This window comes from Dipodomys merriami, unplaced genomic scaffold (genome assembly GCF_024711535.1).
Source record: "Dipodomys merriami isolate MVZ:Mamm:240054 unplaced genomic scaffold, mDipMer1.0.p SCAF_50, whole genome shotgun sequence".
Taxonomy (NCBI): Eukaryota; Metazoa; Chordata; class Mammalia; order Rodentia; family Heteromyidae; genus Dipodomys; species Dipodomys merriami.
In genome coordinates this window covers 7,738,354-7,759,958 of record NW_027206069.1, presented here as the reverse complement: position 1 = coordinate 7,759,958, position 21,605 = coordinate 7,738,354, and the positions used below count along the sequence as shown (strand labels likewise).

The 21,605-nt window shown below is 48.8% G+C and overlaps 1 protein-coding gene across 1 annotated transcript; it reads left to right on the top strand.

Moving 5' to 3' along the window:
• Window positions 1-5,004: 5,004 nt before the first annotated feature.
• On the top strand, window positions 5,005-17,480 carry LOC138810573 (serpin A12-like). Its single transcript, XM_069997784.1, has 5 exons — window positions 5,005-5,017; window positions 10,000-10,650; window positions 12,470-12,740; window positions 15,667-15,814; window positions 17,289-17,480. Exons 2-5 carry the CDS (start codon window positions 10,017-10,019, stop codon window positions 17,478-17,480), a joined length of 1,245 nt encoding a protein of 414 aa, XP_069853885.1. The 5' UTR covers window positions 5,005-5,017; window positions 10,000-10,016.
• Window positions 17,481-21,605: the final 4,125 nt, after the last annotated feature.

Genomic DNA, 21,605 nt, shown 5'->3' with positions numbered 1-21,605 from the left:
TTCTTCTTCTTCTTCTTCTTCTTCTTCTTCTTTTTATTTTTTTTTTCAGTTCCAGGCTTGAACTCAGGGCCTGGGCAATGTCCCTGAACTTTTTCAGCTCAAGGCTAATGCTCAACCATTTGAGCAAGAACTCTGCTTCAGGCTGTGGTGTGTGTGTGTGTGTGTGTATGTGTGTGTGTGTGTGTGTGTGTGTGTGTGTGTGTGTGTGTGTGTGTGTGTGTGTGTGTGATTAGTTGGAGGTAAGCATCTCTCAGACTTTCCTGCCCAGGCTGACTTTTAACTGAGATCCTCAGATCTCAGCCCTCTGAGTAACTAGAGTTACAGGTGTGAGCCACCGCTGCCCAACTTCTTCCATTCTTTTTAATCAATTTGATTTTTGGAAATAGTTTGTTTCCCAGAAACATTAAAAGAGTCGTTCACCTTTTCCTCATTGTTTTAAAATGATCTTGAGTGATATTATTCCTAGCTTTTCATGACATATTTTATGTTTCTCCTTTTTCTTTCGCCTGTTTTTGGTGGGACTGAGGTCTGAACTTAAAGCCTCATGCTTGGTGAATACCAAGCATCTAAAGAGATGGTCTATTATTTGGGCCTCAGCCTTTTTTTTTTCTTAAAAACCTAAACTCTTACAATTTTGTTTCAACATTTTGGATTAAAATCTCTGTAGTGTTAGGAAAATGGAGGAGAAAGGAAAAGGAAAAAGCTGGACTTGGTTCTGCACAGGAGAGGGCTGTTGATTGAGTCACAGCGAGGGGCCCAGCCTTCCCAAGGGAATGAAGGTTGTGCAAGGAGGTGGGGTTGGAGTTAGACTTTTGTGGAGTCTGAGCAGGAAGACAGAGGTTACTTGAGTTTAGTACAGGAGACTGCAGATGCAGGCAGAAAATAGTGTAAGTATAGTGACAATTGACTCCTTTATCCAAGGTCTCAAACTTTTCAGTGCTCAGACAGCTCGACACACGCCTTGATGGTTTGACCTTCTTGTGGTCCAGTTCTCAGTCTTCCAACCTCTTAACCCTTTCCTGTTTCCTCAACTCAGCCTCGGCGTTCCCTACAGATTAGGCTTAGGTTGGATTTCCCTGCCTGCATCAAGCACATTTGCATGCACCTGGGAAAATAGGGTAGGAGTGAATCCTTCATATTTTATCTTTGGATAGATAAAAAGGTGGGGACCAAGGATCTTGTTGCAGATTGCCTTAGAAGTGGAGTCTAACTCAATGAATCAAGTGGCATTTTTGTTAAATTTCTCATTGCCTGGCTGCTGGGCAGCAGTTTAATTTGCCCTCTGTGCCTTGGGCACTGTGGTGTGTGTTCCCGATTTCCATGGTGCCTAGCAGACCCAGCTGCACTATGACAAGACACCAGGGCTGTTGCTGCTTTGGGGCCTCATCTGTAAAGCTGTGGTGGACACTGCGTATGCATCTTTGGTGGCCAACAGGTGCTTGTTCCTATTGGGCAAATGCCCTAGAGCACAACTTTCGGGCCAAAGGGCAAGCAAATGGTTGTTTTTCATCATTCCTGTGAAGCAATTTTCCAGAGCATTCATGGCAGGTGATGCCCCACCCCCACTGTGAGAGTCCCCCTTGCTCCATACCCAGCTTTTGTCCGTCCCTTTAATTCTGGTTGTTTTGCTGGGTGTGTTATGACGTCTTGTTGTGGTTTTACTTTATGGCTTTATTTTCTTTACCCTTCCAGCCGCATGGTGAGAGCACTGGTGTTTTCTTTGGTGATGTATTCATTCAAGATTTGGCTGTTTTCAAAGGTCGACTTGTTATTTAATGACAAATTATGGCTCTTTCATTTGCTATAAATTTTACCAATGCTTTCTCCCAGCCTGAGGCTTACATTTGACTTCCTTAGGTGGTTCTGATAAACCAAGTTCTTAGTGGTAACAAAGTCTGGTTTAGGGTCTTCTGTGTGCTGTTGAAGAAGTCTTTGCTCAGTGCAAGGTCATGAAAATAGTGCACTATATTTTCTTCAGGAAGCTTTGTTTACTCTTTTAGATATAGTAAGAAGGTAATTTAAATTAAAGATCTATAGTGAACATAAAATATGTCTTCCTAACTTGTAAGTACAAAATGACCAAGATTGTTCAAATATTTGAATACATGACTTAAAAATGCCAATATTCCAATAATAAAATCAGTGGGGAAAAACTTCAGGAATTCAAATTATTATGAATAAATTTGGTATTGTTTCACAACTATAGCAGAGATAATACATATTGCCTTTGAGTATGCCAAAAACTGACTTCCTTGCTTGTGGCAGAAGGCGTCAAATGGCTCAGCGCGATCTTCTATTTGTTGAAAAGATTGGTAAGAGGAGCTTTCAGAGCAAACATATCAAATAGATGGGGCTGGGAAGATGGCTCAGTGGTAGAGCGCTTGCTTTGCATGCCTGAGGCCGTGGGTTCGATTCCTCAGCACCACATAAGCAAAAAGAAAAAAGCGGGAAGTGGCACTGTGGCTCAAGTGGTAGAGCGCTAGCCTTGAGCTGAAGAGCTGAGGGACAGTGCCCAGGCCCAGAGTTCAGGCCCCCGGACCCTCCCCCCCCCGAAAAAAACATATCAAATAGACTTGTCAAGTATGCCCGTGTTTCAAGATTCGGGAAGCTTTATTGCTTTGATCACTGTGATTTGTTTCCTAAAAGAAGGGAAAACCATTATTTTGTGTGGCTCAAGCTTTGTATACATAGAATAAAAGAGGAGTCCAGGCTTCTTATTCTTCCCCACGTGACTGCCGGGATCCCCAGCCCACTGCAGGCCGGCGGGACTGTCCTTTCCCCTCGGATTCCGACGATGCTGTGGTCAGCTGTCAGGATGACTCCCTCCTGCGCTGTTCCGGAGACTGGTCTGTTCCCTAGATCCCTGTATCTATCTCATGTACTATATTTTATTTTTGCTATCCCCTGATACGAGGTTTTAAAGCAACCCAGATGGTTACCACAAACATCAGATGGGGACGTACATGTGGAGAGCAGAGACTCTTCACCCAGTGACTCACAGTCACCCTGCAGGGAGTTCTTCAGAACTCCCCTGTCCAGCCTTCTCTCTTTACCAACCGACTCAACTCAGATCTCTATAGCAGCTTGGAGAATGGGTTTGCCTAAAGTTCCCAGGTGACTCTCAGGGATTGAACAACCCAAATCTCCAGAGAAATGCTCACTAAGGGACTTCCGTTGTACAGGACAGGTTGGGGACAGTCAAATGTAGCCAAGGACCCCCTGATGGGGGCTGGGCAGGGCTGGTCTCTTGATTGGGGCTGGGTGGGGTGGGTCCATTGATGGGGACTGGGAGGGGAAGGTCCCCAGAGGGGGGCTGAGAGGGGTGTGTCCCTCAGACATCTCCTTCATTGCTCCACACAGCTGCCAACCTGCAAGTCTCCCTGGGCAGGATGGACAGCTCCTCTCCCAAGTCTACTGCCCACCCTGGCCTGTGGCCCATCTCTGGCTTTGTCTCCACCTATGTCCAATTAGTCTGTTTGACTTCAGGCATCTTCATGCAGCCCATGTCACTGGGTGAACCTCCCCACTGGAGACTCTCCCCACACATCTCCTGTGGGAGTTTGCACCAAGCATAGACAATGTAGGGGGCAGTTGGGCAGGGCTATAGGACTCACATGGACCTCACCCTATCATTAATGGGCAGGGTTCTTCTCATCCAAGCCATGGACACAGAGTTGGATTCTGGGTCAGTATCTCAGCCTCTGACACAAGGGGACCACTGGCCCTGGCTTCAGTCCAGTCCTCCATTGGGGGTCACAGTTACAGCCAGAACAAAGGCCTCTTGTCCACTCACAGGTATATCCGACCAATGCACATAGGCTCCTTGAGGAAGGGAAGAAGAAAGGGAGAGAGGCAAATCAGGTCAAACAGGGCCTGGCCACCATCCAGGATTGCTTCTCTCCAAGAAGGCATCACTGGGCCATGTGTCTGTACAGCTTTGGAAACGAGAGTCACAGCTTTGGAAAAAGGAGGCATCCCTTTTCTGGGCCTCTCTGGTTCTCTGGTCATAGAATGACCATTATGAAGCAGCAGCGGTTTACGGGAGAGGCATGCAGGCTCACTGGAGGTCATGAAGAGAAACGAGAATCGAGAATCTGTCTGTGGAGTTCATTGCCCTTCCATTCCGAGGTCCACGGGTGTCGGAAGATTTTCACATCACCTGCATCTTTCTCCGTGAGGTAAAACTGAAAATAAGTTGCATTATATTGCCAACATTTAAAACTTAACTATAAAATAATGCCTGTTCTTTAAAGAAAAATGCATAAAAGCAAGAAGAGGCAAACAAGGGATAGAACCCACCCGGGTACCCAGGGAATCAGCACAATTAACCCACGAAGATGAAACAGAGCCTCGAGTCATTCACTGTCCCACAGGAGCGGAAGCTTTGATATGAATGTCACCCCAGCAGAAGTTACGTATGCAATCAGCTACTCATCTCTCCGCAGTCCTCTTCCCCGGGAATCCACGTGGGCTCGGGTAAAAGAGCCGACAATGTGCAGGGATGAAGAGACCAGGTGTCCCACTGCCCTCCCGCCACCCCCAGGACTCCACTTCTCAACCTCTTGCTCTGATTTTCCCTCTGAGTACCTGTCTAGCCCTCTAGATTTCCTTGGTGCCTTGGAGCTCAGCTGGTAGCTTTACACAGGTGACAGATGATTGGGGGTTGGTTCTTCAATGTCAGGACAACAGGCTGATCTAGTGGCAGAATATCCCGTCTACCAGATCAGACAGCTGTTGGGAAATAAAGGTGTTGCAAAAGATATGAGGTGGACGTCATTAAGGTAGTCCCAGCCCAGTAGGTGTGGTCCACATATATCACCCTGTGTCCAGCCTCCGGCGTGAGGAGCCCCTGGGGAAGTGGTGTGGCCACTACTCTGGAAACCCCCATCACCTGACCTCCCTGGCCAGCTAATTCTATTGGCCATACTCTGCCTCTCCAGCAGACCATGGAGGTATAAATAAAAAAAAAGGAAGGGCAGGTCCATTTGGCTGACCCCGTGGATCCCTTGGATACACTGTGAGTATGCAAACTCCCTTCTGGAAAGATTCAGTGCTTCCACTCTATTCCTCATAAAGTGGGATGCACACGAAAGGGAGGATATGGTACTCTTCAAGGTGTGCTTTTTGGAAGAAAGTTCTAGAACACTTCCAATATGTGCAGGACTCCCCTGGAGGACTTTGTTGATTCATCTCCATGGACATCTACTAGAGGGAAAGCCTGGGTGGGAGTGGGCATGGGGTGGGCAGCTCTCCTTCCACCTGGAGCCCACTCTGCTCTCTGATTGGCCAGCCGGCTTGGTGTGTGAGCTCTCCCTGGAGTAAGGCTGCATTCATCCATCAACCCACAGTCAGTCATTGGAGAAAGTGAAGCCAGGGGCCTTGTGGCCTGCTCAGTACGTTTTTGCAGGGCTGAGATTCCTATTCTGCCCCACTATCAACACACATTGCAGCTGGTCTCCTTCATCCACTGGGGCTGTGATTTCTCCTTCCTCACATGAGGCTTTCCAGTCCCTATTTCCTCACTCTAGAATGAAGCTACTACTAAAGGGTAGGAGGACCAGGCCAGGCAAAGATATGAAAGTCCCTGAGAGTTCTGAGTCTTGTTGCTGTCATTCACCCTTTTTTGAGGGTATGAGAGTGCCATGATTTCTTAGGTGGCAGCAGCCATGTGGCCCCTACCTCGGCATCGCTCTAGGGTCAGCATGAGGACTCAACTGGACTTCTATTTTTCTTTGCTCTTCCCTTTCCCTTGTCTTTTGTTTCCTTTCTTTTGTTCATTTCTCTTTTCTTTTCCTATTTTTTCTCTTTTTCTATTCCTCCTTCCTTTTCTTTTTAGAGACATCCTTTTTGTGTAGCCCAGGATAGCCTCCAACTAATAATCCTTACTCAGCCTCATGAATGCTGGGATTACAGGTATATGTCTTTATACTTTGTGCTCAAAAAATTAAAAAGCATGTGTGTTTCATCTTGTGTTTTCCAGGAAGGCAGGATAAAGTATATTGCAACATGGACTAGATAGAGTTCTCTGTGAATGCTCACTGCAGCTAGGAGAAGGCATTATGTTTCCCTACCAAGTTAGTTCCAGACTTGTTCAGGAAAACAATCATTTAACTTCTAACACATCTAGAGTAATTTCCTTTAAGAAAGAAAATCCCCCAACTGAACAACAGTATCAGTTCCCACTACAGGTGGAGCCTAGAGCATGTGTAGGCTGGCTGTAAGGATTTTTGTGGTGGTCTCCTTTGGGTGGGGGAGAATCAACATGCATATTCAAGAAGGATCCTCTCTGTCTCTCAGTTCAAGGGAGAGTACTTGAGAGTATCCAGGTGTTCTGAACTCTGCATGGAACTCTGCGAAGGAGCTGAGGGAAGCTGGGGTTCAGAGGGCTCAGGGTCCCCAAGCAGGAAAGGTTGAGTGTTGTAGCCAAGCTATGCAATGTGTCCCCATTGACCGGGGAGCTAGGCTGTCTGAAGCTTGTTCCGTTGGGTTGGGGGCATGGGCAGAGCATCCTAAATGTTTTGATCTTGTTAATGCTGGTGATTGCCACACTTCTCCATCCAGTCATCCTCAGGACAAGGTGAAAAGGAGAATATTGAGAGAGAGAGAGCTGCTGGGGAAGGGGAAGCTCCTCTTCTCAGTGAATGGCCCCACTGCACATCTGGTAGACCTTGTGTAGCCTGAGTGCTCTATTTCCCTCTATCTTGCTTTCCCAACCTGCTGGGGTAAGTACTCTATAAAACTACGAATCCACTCATCCACTCTCCATCCACGGGTTCCACATTCACGGATTCAAATAACCTAGGATGGAAAATAGTTGGGGAAAAATTACATCTGTATTGAACATGTACAGGTGGTCTTTCATGTCGTATTCTCAAACAATAGAGTATGCCAACTCTTTCCAAAGTACCTGTACTATATTAGGTGCCATGTGCAAGGCAGGCCTGATTCAAAGGGCTCAGAAGGATGTGTGGATTTTATGTAATGCGGTGCCATTTTATATAGGAGACTGACCATCTGTGAGTTTTGGCATCTATGTGTTGAAAAATTCTGGAAAAAAATCACCTGGGGACAACAAGGTATGAAATGGTTATTATTTGTTTGGTTTTTGAGACAGTTTTACATATCTCAGGCTGGCCTCAAAGTCAGGATCCTCCTACTTTTCCTTCTAAGTGCTTAGATTACAGGCACGTGACACCATGGCTGGCCAAGAGAAGCATGATTAAATCTGCTGTTGTATTTCATTGTCATTTTGCTTAGTGTGAGGGGGGAAGCTGTGACCACTGTCTGTCCTGAGAGCTCTCCTGAGGGACCCCCTCAATGGGGGGGACCCCGTCCACATGTGGACTTTAATCCACTTGTGCCGTTTGTCCAGATGGCTTTGAAGTCACCTGGTTGGGACTCTGTTTCTAGGATCAGTGAGATGTTATTGTATTTCTTTTCAGGAGAAGGAAATTATTTGTCAAAAAAAATAGAGAATGTGAGATGGGAATGGTCAGGAATTGAAATACTTGTTTTAGTTTTATCTGTCCTGTGGGGTAACAACCAAATTCTCTCTCTCTCTCTCTCTCTCTCTCTCTCTCTCTCTCTCTCTCTCTCTCTCTCTCTCTCTCTCTCTCTCTCTCTCTCTCTCTCTCTGTCTCTCTCTCAGCTAAAACTCTGCAGAGGATTGCTCAATAAATTGCAACCTATCAATGTATTGGGAAATAAACAGTGGCTCATCTATTTTAATTATGGAATAAAAATGGAGCCTACTCAGGCATCTTACCCATCTGACAAATTTGGGTCAGTTTAGAACCTGTGATAACAAGTAGAAAGACTCAGAATGTGTAGGTTGTTGAGCAAGAAAGGTCCAGGATGGTGATACCCAGGTGGCCTGGGCAGACGGCCTGAGAGGACTGCAGTGGCACAGGCTGGTAGAGGTGGGCAGAGGCAGAAAGCCCCCAGCCTGGTGTAGCTGTGTCCTTGCTCTGAGGGGTGGGGCCTGCCTATTAGCACTTTGGAATGGGGAAAGACCTCCCATTCAGGAGACAAACATACTGTCAGTCAGGAGGCGGGGAAGAAACTTGCCTCCCATCATCTATGTGGGAGTCCAACACCCAACCCTGTGATCCCCAGTCAGTTCTCATGGCTACAACTGTGCAGTGGAAAGACCTGGTGAGTCTTCTGCTCAGCTTCTCAGCACAGAGCTTTGGGTGAGGGCACCCATGTGCCAGGGAGCTTTTCTAGGGTAGAGCACCCAGCAGTCACTCTGCCTGCTGGTCTGGGGCTCAGCCCAGGCTGCCCTGACTCACAGGCACAGCCCCTGGCAGCTGGCTCACTGCTTTGCCTCTCAGCTTGCTGGCAAACCATCTACTGAGACATTTTTGCTTGAGTGGCATGTCCTAACTTCTCCACTCCTGACATTGGGAAACAGTGCATGCCTGGGTGGCGATCTCCCTGAGTAACCGACGCTTCTATTTTGGTCCTTTATAAACAGTCCAGCCCATGAGCTCCTGAGATCCAGTCTCTTTCATGTCCTAATTTTTTGTTGTGGTTGGTTTTGTTTATCTCTAAAGCCTATTTTCATACATCCCACAGAGCCCTCTTGTTCACCACAAGTTAAACTTTACCAGAGTAGTCCTGGGAGTGGAAGTTTCTTAGGTTAAAAAGAGGACCCTGGGCTCAGAGAAGAGAACTCTTTCCTAGATGTCATCCAGCTGTGAAGGCATGAAGAGAGGGGCTCCTGACTGCTTGGGTACCCTGGGATTATCTATCTATCTATACACATATATGCATATATTATATTACATCTTCTGTATATGTGTGAGATGGTTTGGTTTGAAGTGCAGACCAATAGGGAGCTGGTCCCATCCATCTCTCTGTGTAGCTTGTGTCCACTTGTGCTCTGGCTTTACCTTCACTTTTCTCCATGGGGTAATACAGAGTTTTAGACCCCATATGCACATACTTCTGCCTAGGACATCTGGGAAATTAAGAAGCTAATAACCTAATATGGCAACAAACCAGCTCTGAAGTTCACCCTCATTGGATCACTGAAGTTACCCCTTCCCTGAGCCTGAACTGATTGGGTCAGGTCTATCTTCTGAGCCAAACACAAGCAAAGGAGTTTTGATTGAACCAATCACGAGTAGAGGAGTTTTTATTGTCTCGCACAAATCACATCCTATTTTGGAGCTGAGACTGGAGGCTCTAGAGAGGACCGGTTTTGGCAGTTTTTGCTAGAAGTTTCCACTATCATACCACAAATTTCTTGAAGACCCATGTCTGCTGTGAGGAAGGTTGCATCCCTAATACCTTCACAAACAGAAAGGACTTGGGATTAGGAAACCTCTAGAAATAGGCTGGGCATTAGTGCTTGATGATTCAGTCAACTAGAAGTATCAGACACTTGGATTTGGCTGTGGTGGACCCTGTTGATGTCTAGCACGGCCAAGACACATGTCTGCTAACAAATCATAGCTATCTTTCTCAGACCAGAAGACTGTGGTGAGTTGATGGGAGCTAATGGTCCCAGGGTACATCAAGTCCTACATCTTAAGGACAGACCACGGTCACCCACTATCTGGTTCCATCCAGATTCCATCCAGCAGCTCCTCAAGGCTGGCCAGCTGCTCTGGAGGCCAACCAAGGCTGGATTTGGTCTGGGACAGCACCCTTGCTCTGCTCTTTATCTTGTGGCTTCACTACAGGCTCTCTTGGGACAGCTATCAGTATGCAGCATGGATGGAGTCCTGTCAGGCCTATATAAAGTCACAGAGGAATTGCCATGTCTCAGTGAGCTTCTACACTCAGGCCTCTCACTCGTGACTGGGGTTGGTTATTTCTTGTTTCTGTGGTGATGAGAGAGGCTGAATGTGGTTGTGTATGGCAAAGCACTCAGTGCCACAATGTGCAACACACAGGTCTCTGTTTCCATGCTCATCTGTTCTCATTCCTGGATATTTGAGAGGTGATGGAGTTCTTTTGTTCTCTGCTAACCTCAGACCTATTGCTCCACAGGACAATCTCCAAGGACCATGAAGCTTATGCTGGGCCTCAGCCTGTTTCTGGCTGGCCTCCTCACGGCACAAAATCTTCAGCAGCCCAACCTCTCTCCAAGCAGCTATGAAGCCCAGGGCCAAGATGGAGAGTACAAGGCCAAGAGAAATGCCCAGCAACTGGCCTGGCGCAATATGGAGTTTGGTTTCAAGCTGCTCAAGAAGCTGGCTTTCAGGAACCCTAGGCAGAACATCTTCTTCTCCCCACTAAGCATTTCCACCGCCTTCTCCATGCTGTCTCTGGGGGCCCAGGACTCCACACTGGCTGAGATAAAGCAGGGCCTGAGCTTCCGGGGCATGGCAGACAGGGACCTGCACGAGGGCTTCCACTACCTCCTCAAAAGGCTAAACCAGGAGAAGCAGGACGTCACGATGGACCTCGGCAATGCCCTGTTCATCGACAGGAGGCTGAAGCCCCAGAGGAACTTCCTGAGAGCCGCCAAGAGCATGTACAATGCAGAGATGCTGTCCACCAGCTTCCAGAACTTGAAAGAAACTCAGAGGCAGATCAATGGCTATATCAGCCAGAAAACTCACGGGAAAATCCACAACCTAGTCAGGAGCATAGACCCGGGAACAGTCATGATTCTTACAAACTACATTTTCTTTCAAGGTAAGGTTTGGGGCATGTGGGTGTGAGGAGGGGAGGGTGGGCAGACTTGCATTGGAAGCCCGGATTCACCCCCACTGGCTTGTTCTGTTGAACTCGAACTCCTGTGTATACAACCTTTCGCACTCTCTCAGGTGCCTGCCTTCCCTATCTGTGAAATAAGCAAGCAATACATCATCCATCACCTAGTTGGAGGGATTCAAGGTGAAAATGCAGAGACAAGCTTTGTACATCTGGGTTGCTCATCTCTGTGTGTTCATTACTGTTGATGACCTCAGCATGCCTTGGTTGTAGAGGGTGGAGGGGGGCACTTTAATAGCATTTCTTAGATGAGCTAAGTGAAAACCAGAGAGAGAAAGAGAGAGAGAGAGAGAGAGAGAGAGAGAGAGAGAGAGAGAGAGAGAGAGAGAGGAGAGAGAGAGAGAGAGAGAGAGAGAGAGAGAGAGAGAGAGAGAGAGAGAGAGAGAGAGAGAGAGAGAGAGAGAGAGAGAGTTCAATTAATTCCACTCCCAAGGCCAGCTGGTATGAGTTGGTACCAGAGACCATTTCTCACAGGCCTAGAGCTGTGCACTTTCCTTGACACCAAGTGGATCCCAGAGTCAGGATGCTGATGTGGTGGCCACCACTGTGCTGGGCGATGGGTCTCCCTCTCAGATGTTGTAGATTTCCCAAGACTAAGGGGGAGACTGAAAAAGAAAAAGGAAGGTTACCTAAATTATCCACCCCCCCCCACCTCACAACCTCTCATCGTCTACCTGCCATACTCACATACACAGGAACTGGCCAGAAAGATAAACATCAAAGGCTGACATCCCTCAGTCCAGGCCAGACCACCACTGCACTGCCGGTGCAGGGTCTCTGGAATTCCGTGGGGACACAGATACTCTTACAAGGAAGGGAGAGCATACTTTCCCACCTGAGAGGAGAAGCTGGAATTGCTCACAGTCTCCTCATCCCCTAGATCACTTTAGCAACAGGTTATGACCATGATTCTGACAGTGACCAGCATCTACTCAACATGTACTAGACAGAGAGCTACATACACTGCCTTCTTCCTTCTCGTTCTGTCTCGACGTAGTTCTAACTGATGCTTAGAATTATCATTATTAAATCTGTGAATTAAGGACACCAAAGCCTGGGGAGATTGACACTCTTGCCCCAGGTCCTCCTTTTAGAGCAATGAGGCCAGGATTTGCGCTTGGGAAGTTTGGCTCTCAGGGGCCTATGCTGGGGGCTGTAAGGATCACAGGTTTGAAAAGAGATCTGGATTTATGTGCAAAGGGGTCAGAGCATCCTCAGTATCAAATAGGAAGAGTCCAAATATACACTTTGAGTGTTTGCTGCTTTCTAGAAAGCTCCACTGTCAGTGTGTCCCGTTAGTTTCCCCAGCCCCACACAAGAGGGGTTCCTTTGAGGTTGACCTGGGATCCAATCAAATGCTTTCACTCAGTCACACTCAAGGAGCCACTGCTAATTGCCATCAACTCTCTTCATGATGACAAACTTTGGGCTTTTTTCAGAGCCTCAGGGATACCTAGGCTCTGGGCAGTCTGCTAGGCTTATAGCTCTGCAGCCCTGGTCTTGTGTTTACTGTTTTTGTCTTTGTTTGGATCCCTGGGCCTCACTCCAGGCCTCACCAGAAATCTTCAGAGCATAGAAGGAGAATGGGCATTTCTGGAGTCCAGAAAACCCAAAGCCCTCCTCTCCCAGAAAATCCCAAGTCCTTCCTCAGAATCGGTGTCCACAGTGAGCAGCGACTACTTGGATTTGCTCACTTCCTTTCCTTCCAGGCCCTCATGTCATTTTGTCCTTCCTTCCGAAGCCAGGTGGAAATATGAATTTGACCCCAAGAAAACTAAAGAGGAGAATTTCTTTGTGGATGAAAGGAAGACAGTGAAGGTGCCGATGATGTTCCGTTCGGGCCTGTATGATATCGCCTACGACGACCAGCTGGCCTGCACCATCCTGGAGATGCCGTACTACGGGAACATCACCGTCGCCTTCATTCTCCCCGACAAGGGCAAGATGCAGAGCCTGGAAGAGGGCTTGAAGGTGGACATTTTCAGCAAATGGAAGAGTCTGCTTGCAAAAAGGTAAAAGTGGGGACCTGGCGGAGGTAGGTTCTTGCTGCTTCTTTGCTTCCCTCCCTCTGTTTTTCTTATGGTGGTTTTAGCAAGCTCTTGTCCAATGGCCCAAACCCTCTTTGGGGTTCTGTGATGAGCTTCTTCGAGGGTAGCTGTGGTCAGGGAATGTGTAGCGCCTCACTGGAATACAATGAGCCACTGCATCGATGGTCATGCAATGGAGTTGTGGGAGCACAGAGGATGAAGCTGTAACAGGAGGTGGCAGTCAGGGAGGGCCTCACAGAGGAGGTGGGACTGACAATGCAGGGCTGTGTGGGAGGGAGAGGAGTGATTTAATCTTAGGCCAGGGACACTGTGAGTGGGAACCCCTGGGGTGTCGAAAGAGCTGCCAGAGGTTCGCTGTAAATAGAACAATGTGTTCAATGTGGGTGTTAGACAAAGCCAGTGACGTGGAGGACCATACACTAGTCGATGTACGGTAAGCCTATGGAATGTGTCTCAGCCACGAGCTGTGGGGGGATTTTCTTGGAAGGCAAAGTGCTGGTGTTGTGTCTGGGGGGCTTGGTGTCCTAGCTAGCTCTTGCACATTTAAGGGGAGTGACTGCATGGGATGGAAGGGAAGGGAGACAGTTTCCATTCAGGCAGGAGCCATGTCTGGATTCCCCCTCCCTGCTAGTCCCAGGCTCCCTCCCCCTTGGGCTGGCAGTCATCCGTCGGGTCTCAGCGAAGGTCTGGACTTTAGTGAGCCATGTCTGAGAGAGAGGCAGAGGTGAGGCCAGGGCCGGGCTCCTGTGTGGCTGGCAGAATGGATGCTGACCTCTCAGGACCTCGGCAAGAACCGAATCTAGATTAGTCCGGCATTAGCTACAGAGGATTTGCTTGACTTCCGATCTTTTTCTGATTTGCTGGAGAGGCGAGACCCCACGCTCTGCTGTGGAAGCCCAGCCCAGCAGGCCTTCCTCACCAGGGAAAGGGGTGGACATCCTTGAACAAGTGACCAGCTCTTTTCAGCGTATGCCCTCAGAGCTGCAGAGCTGAGAAAGCTGGAGTGGCCTCCTTAAGAGATTGAGAGGGGCAGAAGATGAAGAGAAGATGGAATATAGGGAGAATCTCAGCCTTCCACCCTTGTTTCATGGCCTTCTTGAGACGGGGCTTAAGACCAAAACTTTAGAAACAGATTGCAATGGCTTAAGACTACAGTTGGGTCTTCCCGGTACCCCAGCTGCCTCGCCATGTTCTGTCTGACAGTTTCTCACCCGAGTTTGGTTCTGGTGCTGGCAGTGGTACGCCACGATCCTTTCTCCATGGCCTTCTGCAGCCTCATGCTGCAGCACTAACCGCACACAAGGGGCTCCTGAGCTCCGCCATCATAAGGTACATTAAGCGTCCCCTGAAAGAAGGAATCATCTCCCCTAAATGCACTCATGCCTATGAAGAAGAAAACAAAAACATTCTCTTTTTTCTCAAGAGAAGTAACTACATCAATAGACAGGCATCTAAACGTACTTGCCCAAACTACCAGTGCATAGGACATGTCAGAATTGAGGCTTTCAGTACTCAGCCTGGCTTCCTGCGGAAGGCAGAGGCCTGCAGGCAGCCTGGTGTGGCCCCGCTCCCTGTCTCCTGTGCAGATCCTCTCTGTCGTCTTCCCCTCTGAGAGGAGAGAGCCTCAGGCTCAGTCCTTGGGCTCTTTGCTGCCGGCCTCAGAGTTTTCACCACTATGCCATCACCCTTGGTGTCTGAGTTTCTTACCCGCCTCAGGTCTGTCTCCCTAAGTCCAGAGTCCTGCTCCTCTTCACTCATAGTTTCCTTGGATATAGACTGCGATCTCTGTCTCCATGGGCATCAGAATCAGCATCTTGGTCCCGCTGGGGAGCCTCCTCCTATTGCTGAGCAACCCCATCTTTCCTTTGCTCAGACCATACCCTTTGACGTCATACTTATCATGATCCCCCTACACCACCCCCCAGCAACCCCGGCTGCATGTCAGGAAAGCTGCTGGCCTCACTGTGGTCCAGATCTCTTCCCATTCTCTGTGCTCTTACCTCTGACTCCCTCACAAGCTTCCGGATGGTCGTCAAGACCAATGCTTGTCCTCCTTGCCCATCACCAAGTGTGTGTGGTTGGCAGAGCTAGCAGAACAAGCTCTGAATATCCTAAACAAGACTACATTATTCCTCTGGTCAAAAGTCTACTGTGGCTCCCTGTCTTCTTCAGAGAGAAAGATGGCACTTGCCTGAACCCTTTGTCTCCAGCAAGGGTTTCTCAAATCTCTTCGTGTTTCTCGGCCTTCCTGATTCCAGCAAGTGTGTCTGTCCTTCATTTCTGTCCCTAGCTCGTGTTCCCTCCTGGCACCCTGGCTGTGTTTGCCTGTGTACCACATCAGGCTTTTTCTGGTGGTGATTTTCCTATGTGTCTTTCCTGCTGGAATGCAGTCAAGAGCAGCCAATCCTGCTGGTCAATTCCCCTCTAGCACCTAGGACAGCATGTGCTTTGCAGAAGGTGCTTCCTGTTGGCTAGATGAACGAATGAGCAAATGGATAAATAGGAAGGTAAAGTTGGGAGCTGGCAGCCCTGTCGATGGTAACTCAAGTCACTGGACTGAATGAGGCTCCTGAGCAAGGAGTAAAGAGAGAGAGATGGCTTACGCCCTGCCGAGCCCTGACCAGCACCCTCCTTTTGTACATGTCTCCCAGAGCCATAGAGTGTGGGCTCCATTGGGACTGGCATGGAAAGGTCATCGTGTGCATGGGGTGTCTTTACTCTGGGGTCTGAGGGTGAAGGAGCCTCTCCTCTTCCAGTGAATAGTGAGGTCTGAGAGATTTGGCTCTGATACAACAAAGCTCCCCCCGGGCATCTCTCCTGCCCCTCTCTCCCCTCCCACCCCCCTATGGGAGGTAATCCTCCCACTCACCCTCCCGTCTCCCCTTCCCAGGGTGGTGGATGTGTTCGTACCCAAGCTCCACATCACTGGGACCTACAACTTGAAGAAGACCCTGTCCCAACTGGGCATCAGCAAAGTCTTTGAGGAGCACGGTGACCTCAGCAGGATCTCCCCCTACCGCAGCCTGAAAGTGGGTGAGGTAAGCCTGCTGCTGGCTGCTCCCTCCCATGCCGGAGCCCTCACAGTCAGGGCCACAGGGTCACAGCCCACGCGCCCGCCAGGACCCCACCCACCAGACAGACAGGATTCATAACTGATCAGGATGAGAAGCAGGCCCAAGCCTGGTCTGTCTGTGGTCTCTGACAGGGTGAGCATCTTCCTATTTGAGGAAAAAAGAAGACTATCTAGGTAGGGTTATCACATTTAGAAGATACACTATAAGATATTTCATTGAATTTGAAATTTAGAATAATAATGAATAGTTTGAGCATAACTATGTCCTAAATATTGCATGTGACATATTTCATATTGAAATATATTCACTATGAATCTTGAATTAATTTTTTTCTGCCAGTTTTGGGGCTTGAATTAGGGTCCTGAGTGCTGTCCCTGAGTTTTTTTTGCTCAAGGCTAGTGCTCTGCTACTTGAGCCACAGCTCTACTTCTGGATTTTTTTTTAAATTGGAGATTAGAGTCTCGTGCATTTTCCTTGCCAGGCTGGCTTCAAACTGCAATCCTCAGATCTCACCCTCCTGAGTAGCTAGGATTACAGGTATGAGCCACTGGTGCCTGCCTTTGAATTAAAGTTTAACTAGATGTCTTGTATACTGTACCAAATCTAGTTCCAGTGGGGGTGGTGTTGAGGATTTCAGAAGCAGGGACAAGGGTGGGGAGAAGCTCAATACAGGAAAGGGCAGACCGAAAGCAGAAGGTGGAAAGTTAGGGTGCAGTGGGGGCTGGCTGTACTAAGTGGGGTTAAGGAGAAGTGAGGCCAGTCTTGGAGGGATCTGGGTTGGCAAATCTGACGGTACAGAATCTGTTTTAGATTTGTATGAAGAAGACACAGAATTTTCTAGTTTGATTTTTTTCCTTTCTCAGTTTTTAGACTCCCCTTCCCCCCAAAAAAGAAGTTCAAGGCCAGCTCATCATTTATCATAGGCCGTTGCCAAGCTCAGTGGCTTGTTTCTTTTGCGTAGTTAGCTGTGCTGAAAACTATGGCCCTAACGTAGAATTTTCAGTAAGGGAAAATGTTGACGTTCTGTAGACCAGAATGAAATGTGTGCGTCTCACACCGCCCATCCACTGCCCTGTATGCATCCACCAAGACACAGGGCAGTGGATCCGCGGGGAGGAACCTCCTACAGCTGATGCACAGCCTGGGTCCCTCTGTATCATCAACAGAGCTGAGCTGACCGCCCAGGTCCTTCTGACCATCACACCTGATCAGTCCCTGGAATTCCTGGGATAGCAAGTCCCCTTCTCCTCTATCTGCTCATTAAACATCATTCAGGTGACAGCAGGAGTGCCAGTGTCCCCATATGGCTGGCACCAGAACTGGGTTACAATGAGACTGGGCAACTTTGGCCAAGATGTGTCCCTCTCTGACCTCTTTCCTCTGGCCCACAGCCTCTGAGTGGCTCAGCAGGCACTGACTTTTTCCTTGCTTCCCACAGGCAGTGCACAAGGCTGAGCTGAAGATGGATGAGAAGGGTACAGAGGGGGCTGCCGGCTCTGGAGCCCAGACACTGCCTATGGAGACCCCTGAAAAACTCAAGTTAGACAGACCTTATATGCTACTGCTTTATGAGAACATCACCCCTTCCATGATTTTCCTGGCAAAGATTGTTGACCCTAGAGGGCAATAAAGAGGAATCTTGGCTTACTGCTGCCCTCCCCACTGACTGAAAACATTGCATCTGCTAGAGATGAAGCTGCAGACATATTCTGACCAAATCCTGCTCATCTCCATCTCCCAAGGCTGCTGCGGAGCCACATAGCTGGTTCTTGGGGTTTCCAGGCTCCACAGCTGTGTGTCCCCCTCCCTGCCCATGGGGATTTCCATGTGAGGTGCCACACCCCACCCACTCGGCTGTGTCCCCCATTCCTCTGTGTCCTGCTTGCCAAGGCTGTGGTGGGTAATTTGAGGAAGGTCCAAGCCACAGCAAGTAGCTGGGGTTTGGACTCATAGAGACCTGGAGACCTGGGCTCGAATTCTAGAATATTCTGAAAGGAGGATCCCAACCCACCCGCTGTGTGTCTAAGGGAGCCAACACCATTGCCTTAGAGAAGTTAGCTCCCCATTGTGAGTCTTTGGCCTTGAGTCATTTGTACAGTCTCTGCTTGGTGTCCAGCCAGGCCTTCAGAGGGATGGAAGAAAAGAGATGGAAACAGTCCAGTCCCATGGCCTGCATCTGGAGGCCATCTTAGGACTCACTGCAAGTTTTGTTCATTGAGGCATAAGAGGATCCTGGGGCTCCCCCAGCTGGTGATCAAAGGGGCGCTTACCATATGAACAGTTAGCCAATGGGATCCTTGCAACCCACTTCAACACACTGGCCTTGTGGTGTCTGTGTGTGAACACTAGAGGGCACTGGGGCTCTCAGTGCCACTTACAGTCACTAGTGTGGGTCAGCAGCTCCTTTCCCCCTGGCAGGGAGTTGCCGACATCCCCGGTGCTTTGGGATGAAGGCATCCTGATGTACCTGGCTCCAAGAAGCCTGAGCCAGCAGCGCTTATCCATTCCTGGGTGTGCCCGGTGATCTTTGGTCCGCTGTAACTTTGAGTTCTTGTCTCAACCTACCTATTGGCAGCCAGATTTGACAGGTGTGAGGCTCAAAAGTGAGTGGCACCCTTATGGCCACAGAAGAGCCGCAGGCAGCAGGGCCTGAATTCAACACTGACCGGGAGCTCAACTGCTCTCCATGTCCCTTAGCATGTGAAGCCCCTATAGGAGCTTCCTCCTGCATCCTGGGCTCCACAGGGCACTGAAGGCCCAGTCACTGGCTAATGGACAAGGTGGCCTGGGGAGGATGTCCCAGAGGATGAATCTTTGTGTCAGACAGGGCACACCTGTCCACTTCCTCCGGGAGGCCTGTGGTCCCACTTCCCTGCATTGGATTATGTCATCGCAGCTCACCCAGGTGCTTTCCCCACAACCCCTCCTCCGCCACTCCCTTCCAGAGCATTAACCAGCCTTACAGGAAGTCAACTCCTTCTAGAAATTGACCTGAGCCACTGCTTGTGGACTGGCTGACCTCACGAATTAATGAGCAATAAATCAATGGGTTTTCCCCATTGATTGAAATCAACATGTCTCAACAAAGCCTACACTGACGAGAGCTCCCAGTAACCCTACAGATCCCCAGCCCTTCGTGGAGAGGAAACCAGGGCTGAAGAAAACCACATAACCTGCCTGTGCTCACAGTTAATAAGAAAGAAAGAAAGAAAGAAAGAAAGAAAGAAAGAAAGAAAGAAAGAAAGAAAGAAAGAAAGAAAGAAAGAAAGAAAGAAAGAAAGGAAGGAAGAAAGGAAGGAAGAAAGGAAGGAAGGAAGGAAGGAAGGAAGGAAGCAAGAAAGGAATGAAGCAAGAAAGGAAAGAAGGAAGGAAGGAAGGAGGGAAAGAAGAAAGAAAGAAAGCAAGTGTGCTAGGGCCAAATGCAAGTCCCCTGAGCATTCTTGGCTTTCATTTACTCAACCAACCATCCATCCACTCACCCATTTGTGCATTCATGCATGCATGCATCCATCCATCCAGGGTCCCCTCTGTGCCAGGGATGGTCCTAGGAGCTTGAGATGTATCAGTACATAGAATCTACAAAGATCCTTACCTTCACAGAGGTTTCAGGCTATTAGAGAGGCAGGTAAAGAAACAAGAACATTGAGTTGCACAGGTAGAGGCGGGTGGAGGTGCTGGTGGGCACCCAGATAGAAAAATACAGAGCTAAGAGCAAAGGCAGGTCCCCTGGGCAATGCCTGTATATCAGTGTGAACTCAAGCAGACCTGGGTATCTTGATCTGGGGAGAGAGGGGCATTGACCATGAATGTGCATGGCTGATGTCGGGGAGAGGCCTCCGCAATACACTCCTGTAGCTCTACCACAAGCTGCAGAAGGCATTCACACAGCCCTGAGGGTCCTGATGGGCTTTTTAAGCACATGCATGAAGAGATGTGGTTTCCTGGCTATTCTGGGTCAGTGTATTGCAGCCAGACCCCAGACCCACCTAGGAGGCTCTGGGGAGCACTGCCCATGCCACAGGTCCACGTGAGGACTGCAATCCCACCTTGGGAGGATTCTGGCTAAGATGGTACTTAATTTCAGCCTGTCAAAAGAAAGGAGCAGGCTGGTGGTGGGGCTCTGGTGTTAGAGACCTGGTCTAGCCAAGCACAAAGCCCTGGGTTCCATCTTGGTGTTGGAAAATGGGGGAAGGGGATAAGTAAATGTAAAAATAAGTATCAAAACATCAAAGCATAAAAGGGTAGCTTGATTTTAAATGAGACACGGACACGAAACCAGAAATGGAGCAAAAGCATAAAGATGTGTGTAGTTAGCAAGAGAGTCTTGGGAACAGAAGATTCTAGAAAGTTGATGACCTGGCTGTGGCAGAAGAGACCCTACGGAGGAGGCAGACTGGGGACAGGTTACATTGTGCTGAGCCTTGCATGAACCCAGGGTGTCTTGTTCCTGTTTTTGCTGCTCTGGCAGGACTGGATTTATGGAATAGCTTGGCCTTTGCTTTGCAGCCATCTCTGACAGCCAGGAGTGGAAGTCGGGGACCTGAAGGTGAACTGAAGAGCTCCTCAGCAGAGCTAGGACAGATGCTGAGGTGGGGGTAGTGGCTGGAGGAGCACCCAGCTGTCTTCCATCTCATGCCTTCTAGGGATTCCTTGGAAGCTCTGATTCCATAGTTCTGCATCACAACAAGCGTCCAATTAACCAAACTTAGAAAAGTGCCCCACCCCCTCTAGCTGCCTCCCCCGGGCTCACCATCAGACTTGACAGGGCAGCAGGTCAGAGTTCCCATCACCTCTCCCTTGCCATCCCAGTCCCTCCTCAGTCTTTACTTCCCCTGCATCCTCCCCCTTCTCTCCATCTTCCCCTCACTGGGGAAGACCTGTGGGAACTGCATGGGGTGTAGATTGTCTAACCAGAGATAGAGAGACAGAGAGCTACGATGGCTGTGGCTGGTTTCAGTTATTTATAAAGGGAGTGGGGCTCAGGGAAGACAAGAGTGAGCAGTTTCGAGCTGGAGCTGTGGGAAGGAAAGGAGGATGTGCAGGAAGTCAGGGGATGGGGAAAGATGGCAGACTGAATGAGAACTACCAGGCACCATCATCAGAATAGGAAACGAAATCACAGCGCTGCCTTTATTTTATTAAACTCATTGGTTTAGTATTTTCTATTTAGCTATAGTTTACATAAAGCCCACATAGTCTTTCTACTCATTTCTTTTTCTTTTCTTTCTTCTTACCACCACCCACCACCCATCAACAATCCACTCTCTTTTTAACCTAGGACTCCAATTACACATATGCATAATAGTTTCCTGTGGGTCACTGGGTTCTTTTCTTCCTTCCTTTCTTCCTTTGTTTCTTTCTCTTTCTCTGTCTCTGTGTCTCTTTCTGTTTCTCTGTCTCTCTGTCTGTCTGTCTGTCTGTCTGTCTGTCTGTCGCTCTCTCTCTCTCTCTCTCTCTCTCTCTCTCTCTCTCTCTCTCTCTCTCTCTCTCTCTCTCTCTCTCTCTCTCTCTCTCTCCTAGTGGCACTGGGGTTTGAACTCAGGGCTTCCTGCTTGTTAGGCAGATGCTCCACCACTTGAGCCATGCCTCCAAGCCTTGAGGCTATATTACTTCTTTATGTTATTCCTGCTGATTTGTTTTCAAGACCATTTACCTTTTCTTCACAGTGCTAGGCTTGATCTTGACTCAAGCCAGTGACGTTTAAGTTTCTTATCTCAAACATCTCCTGGCTAGAATGGCAGTGGGAGAAGTAAAG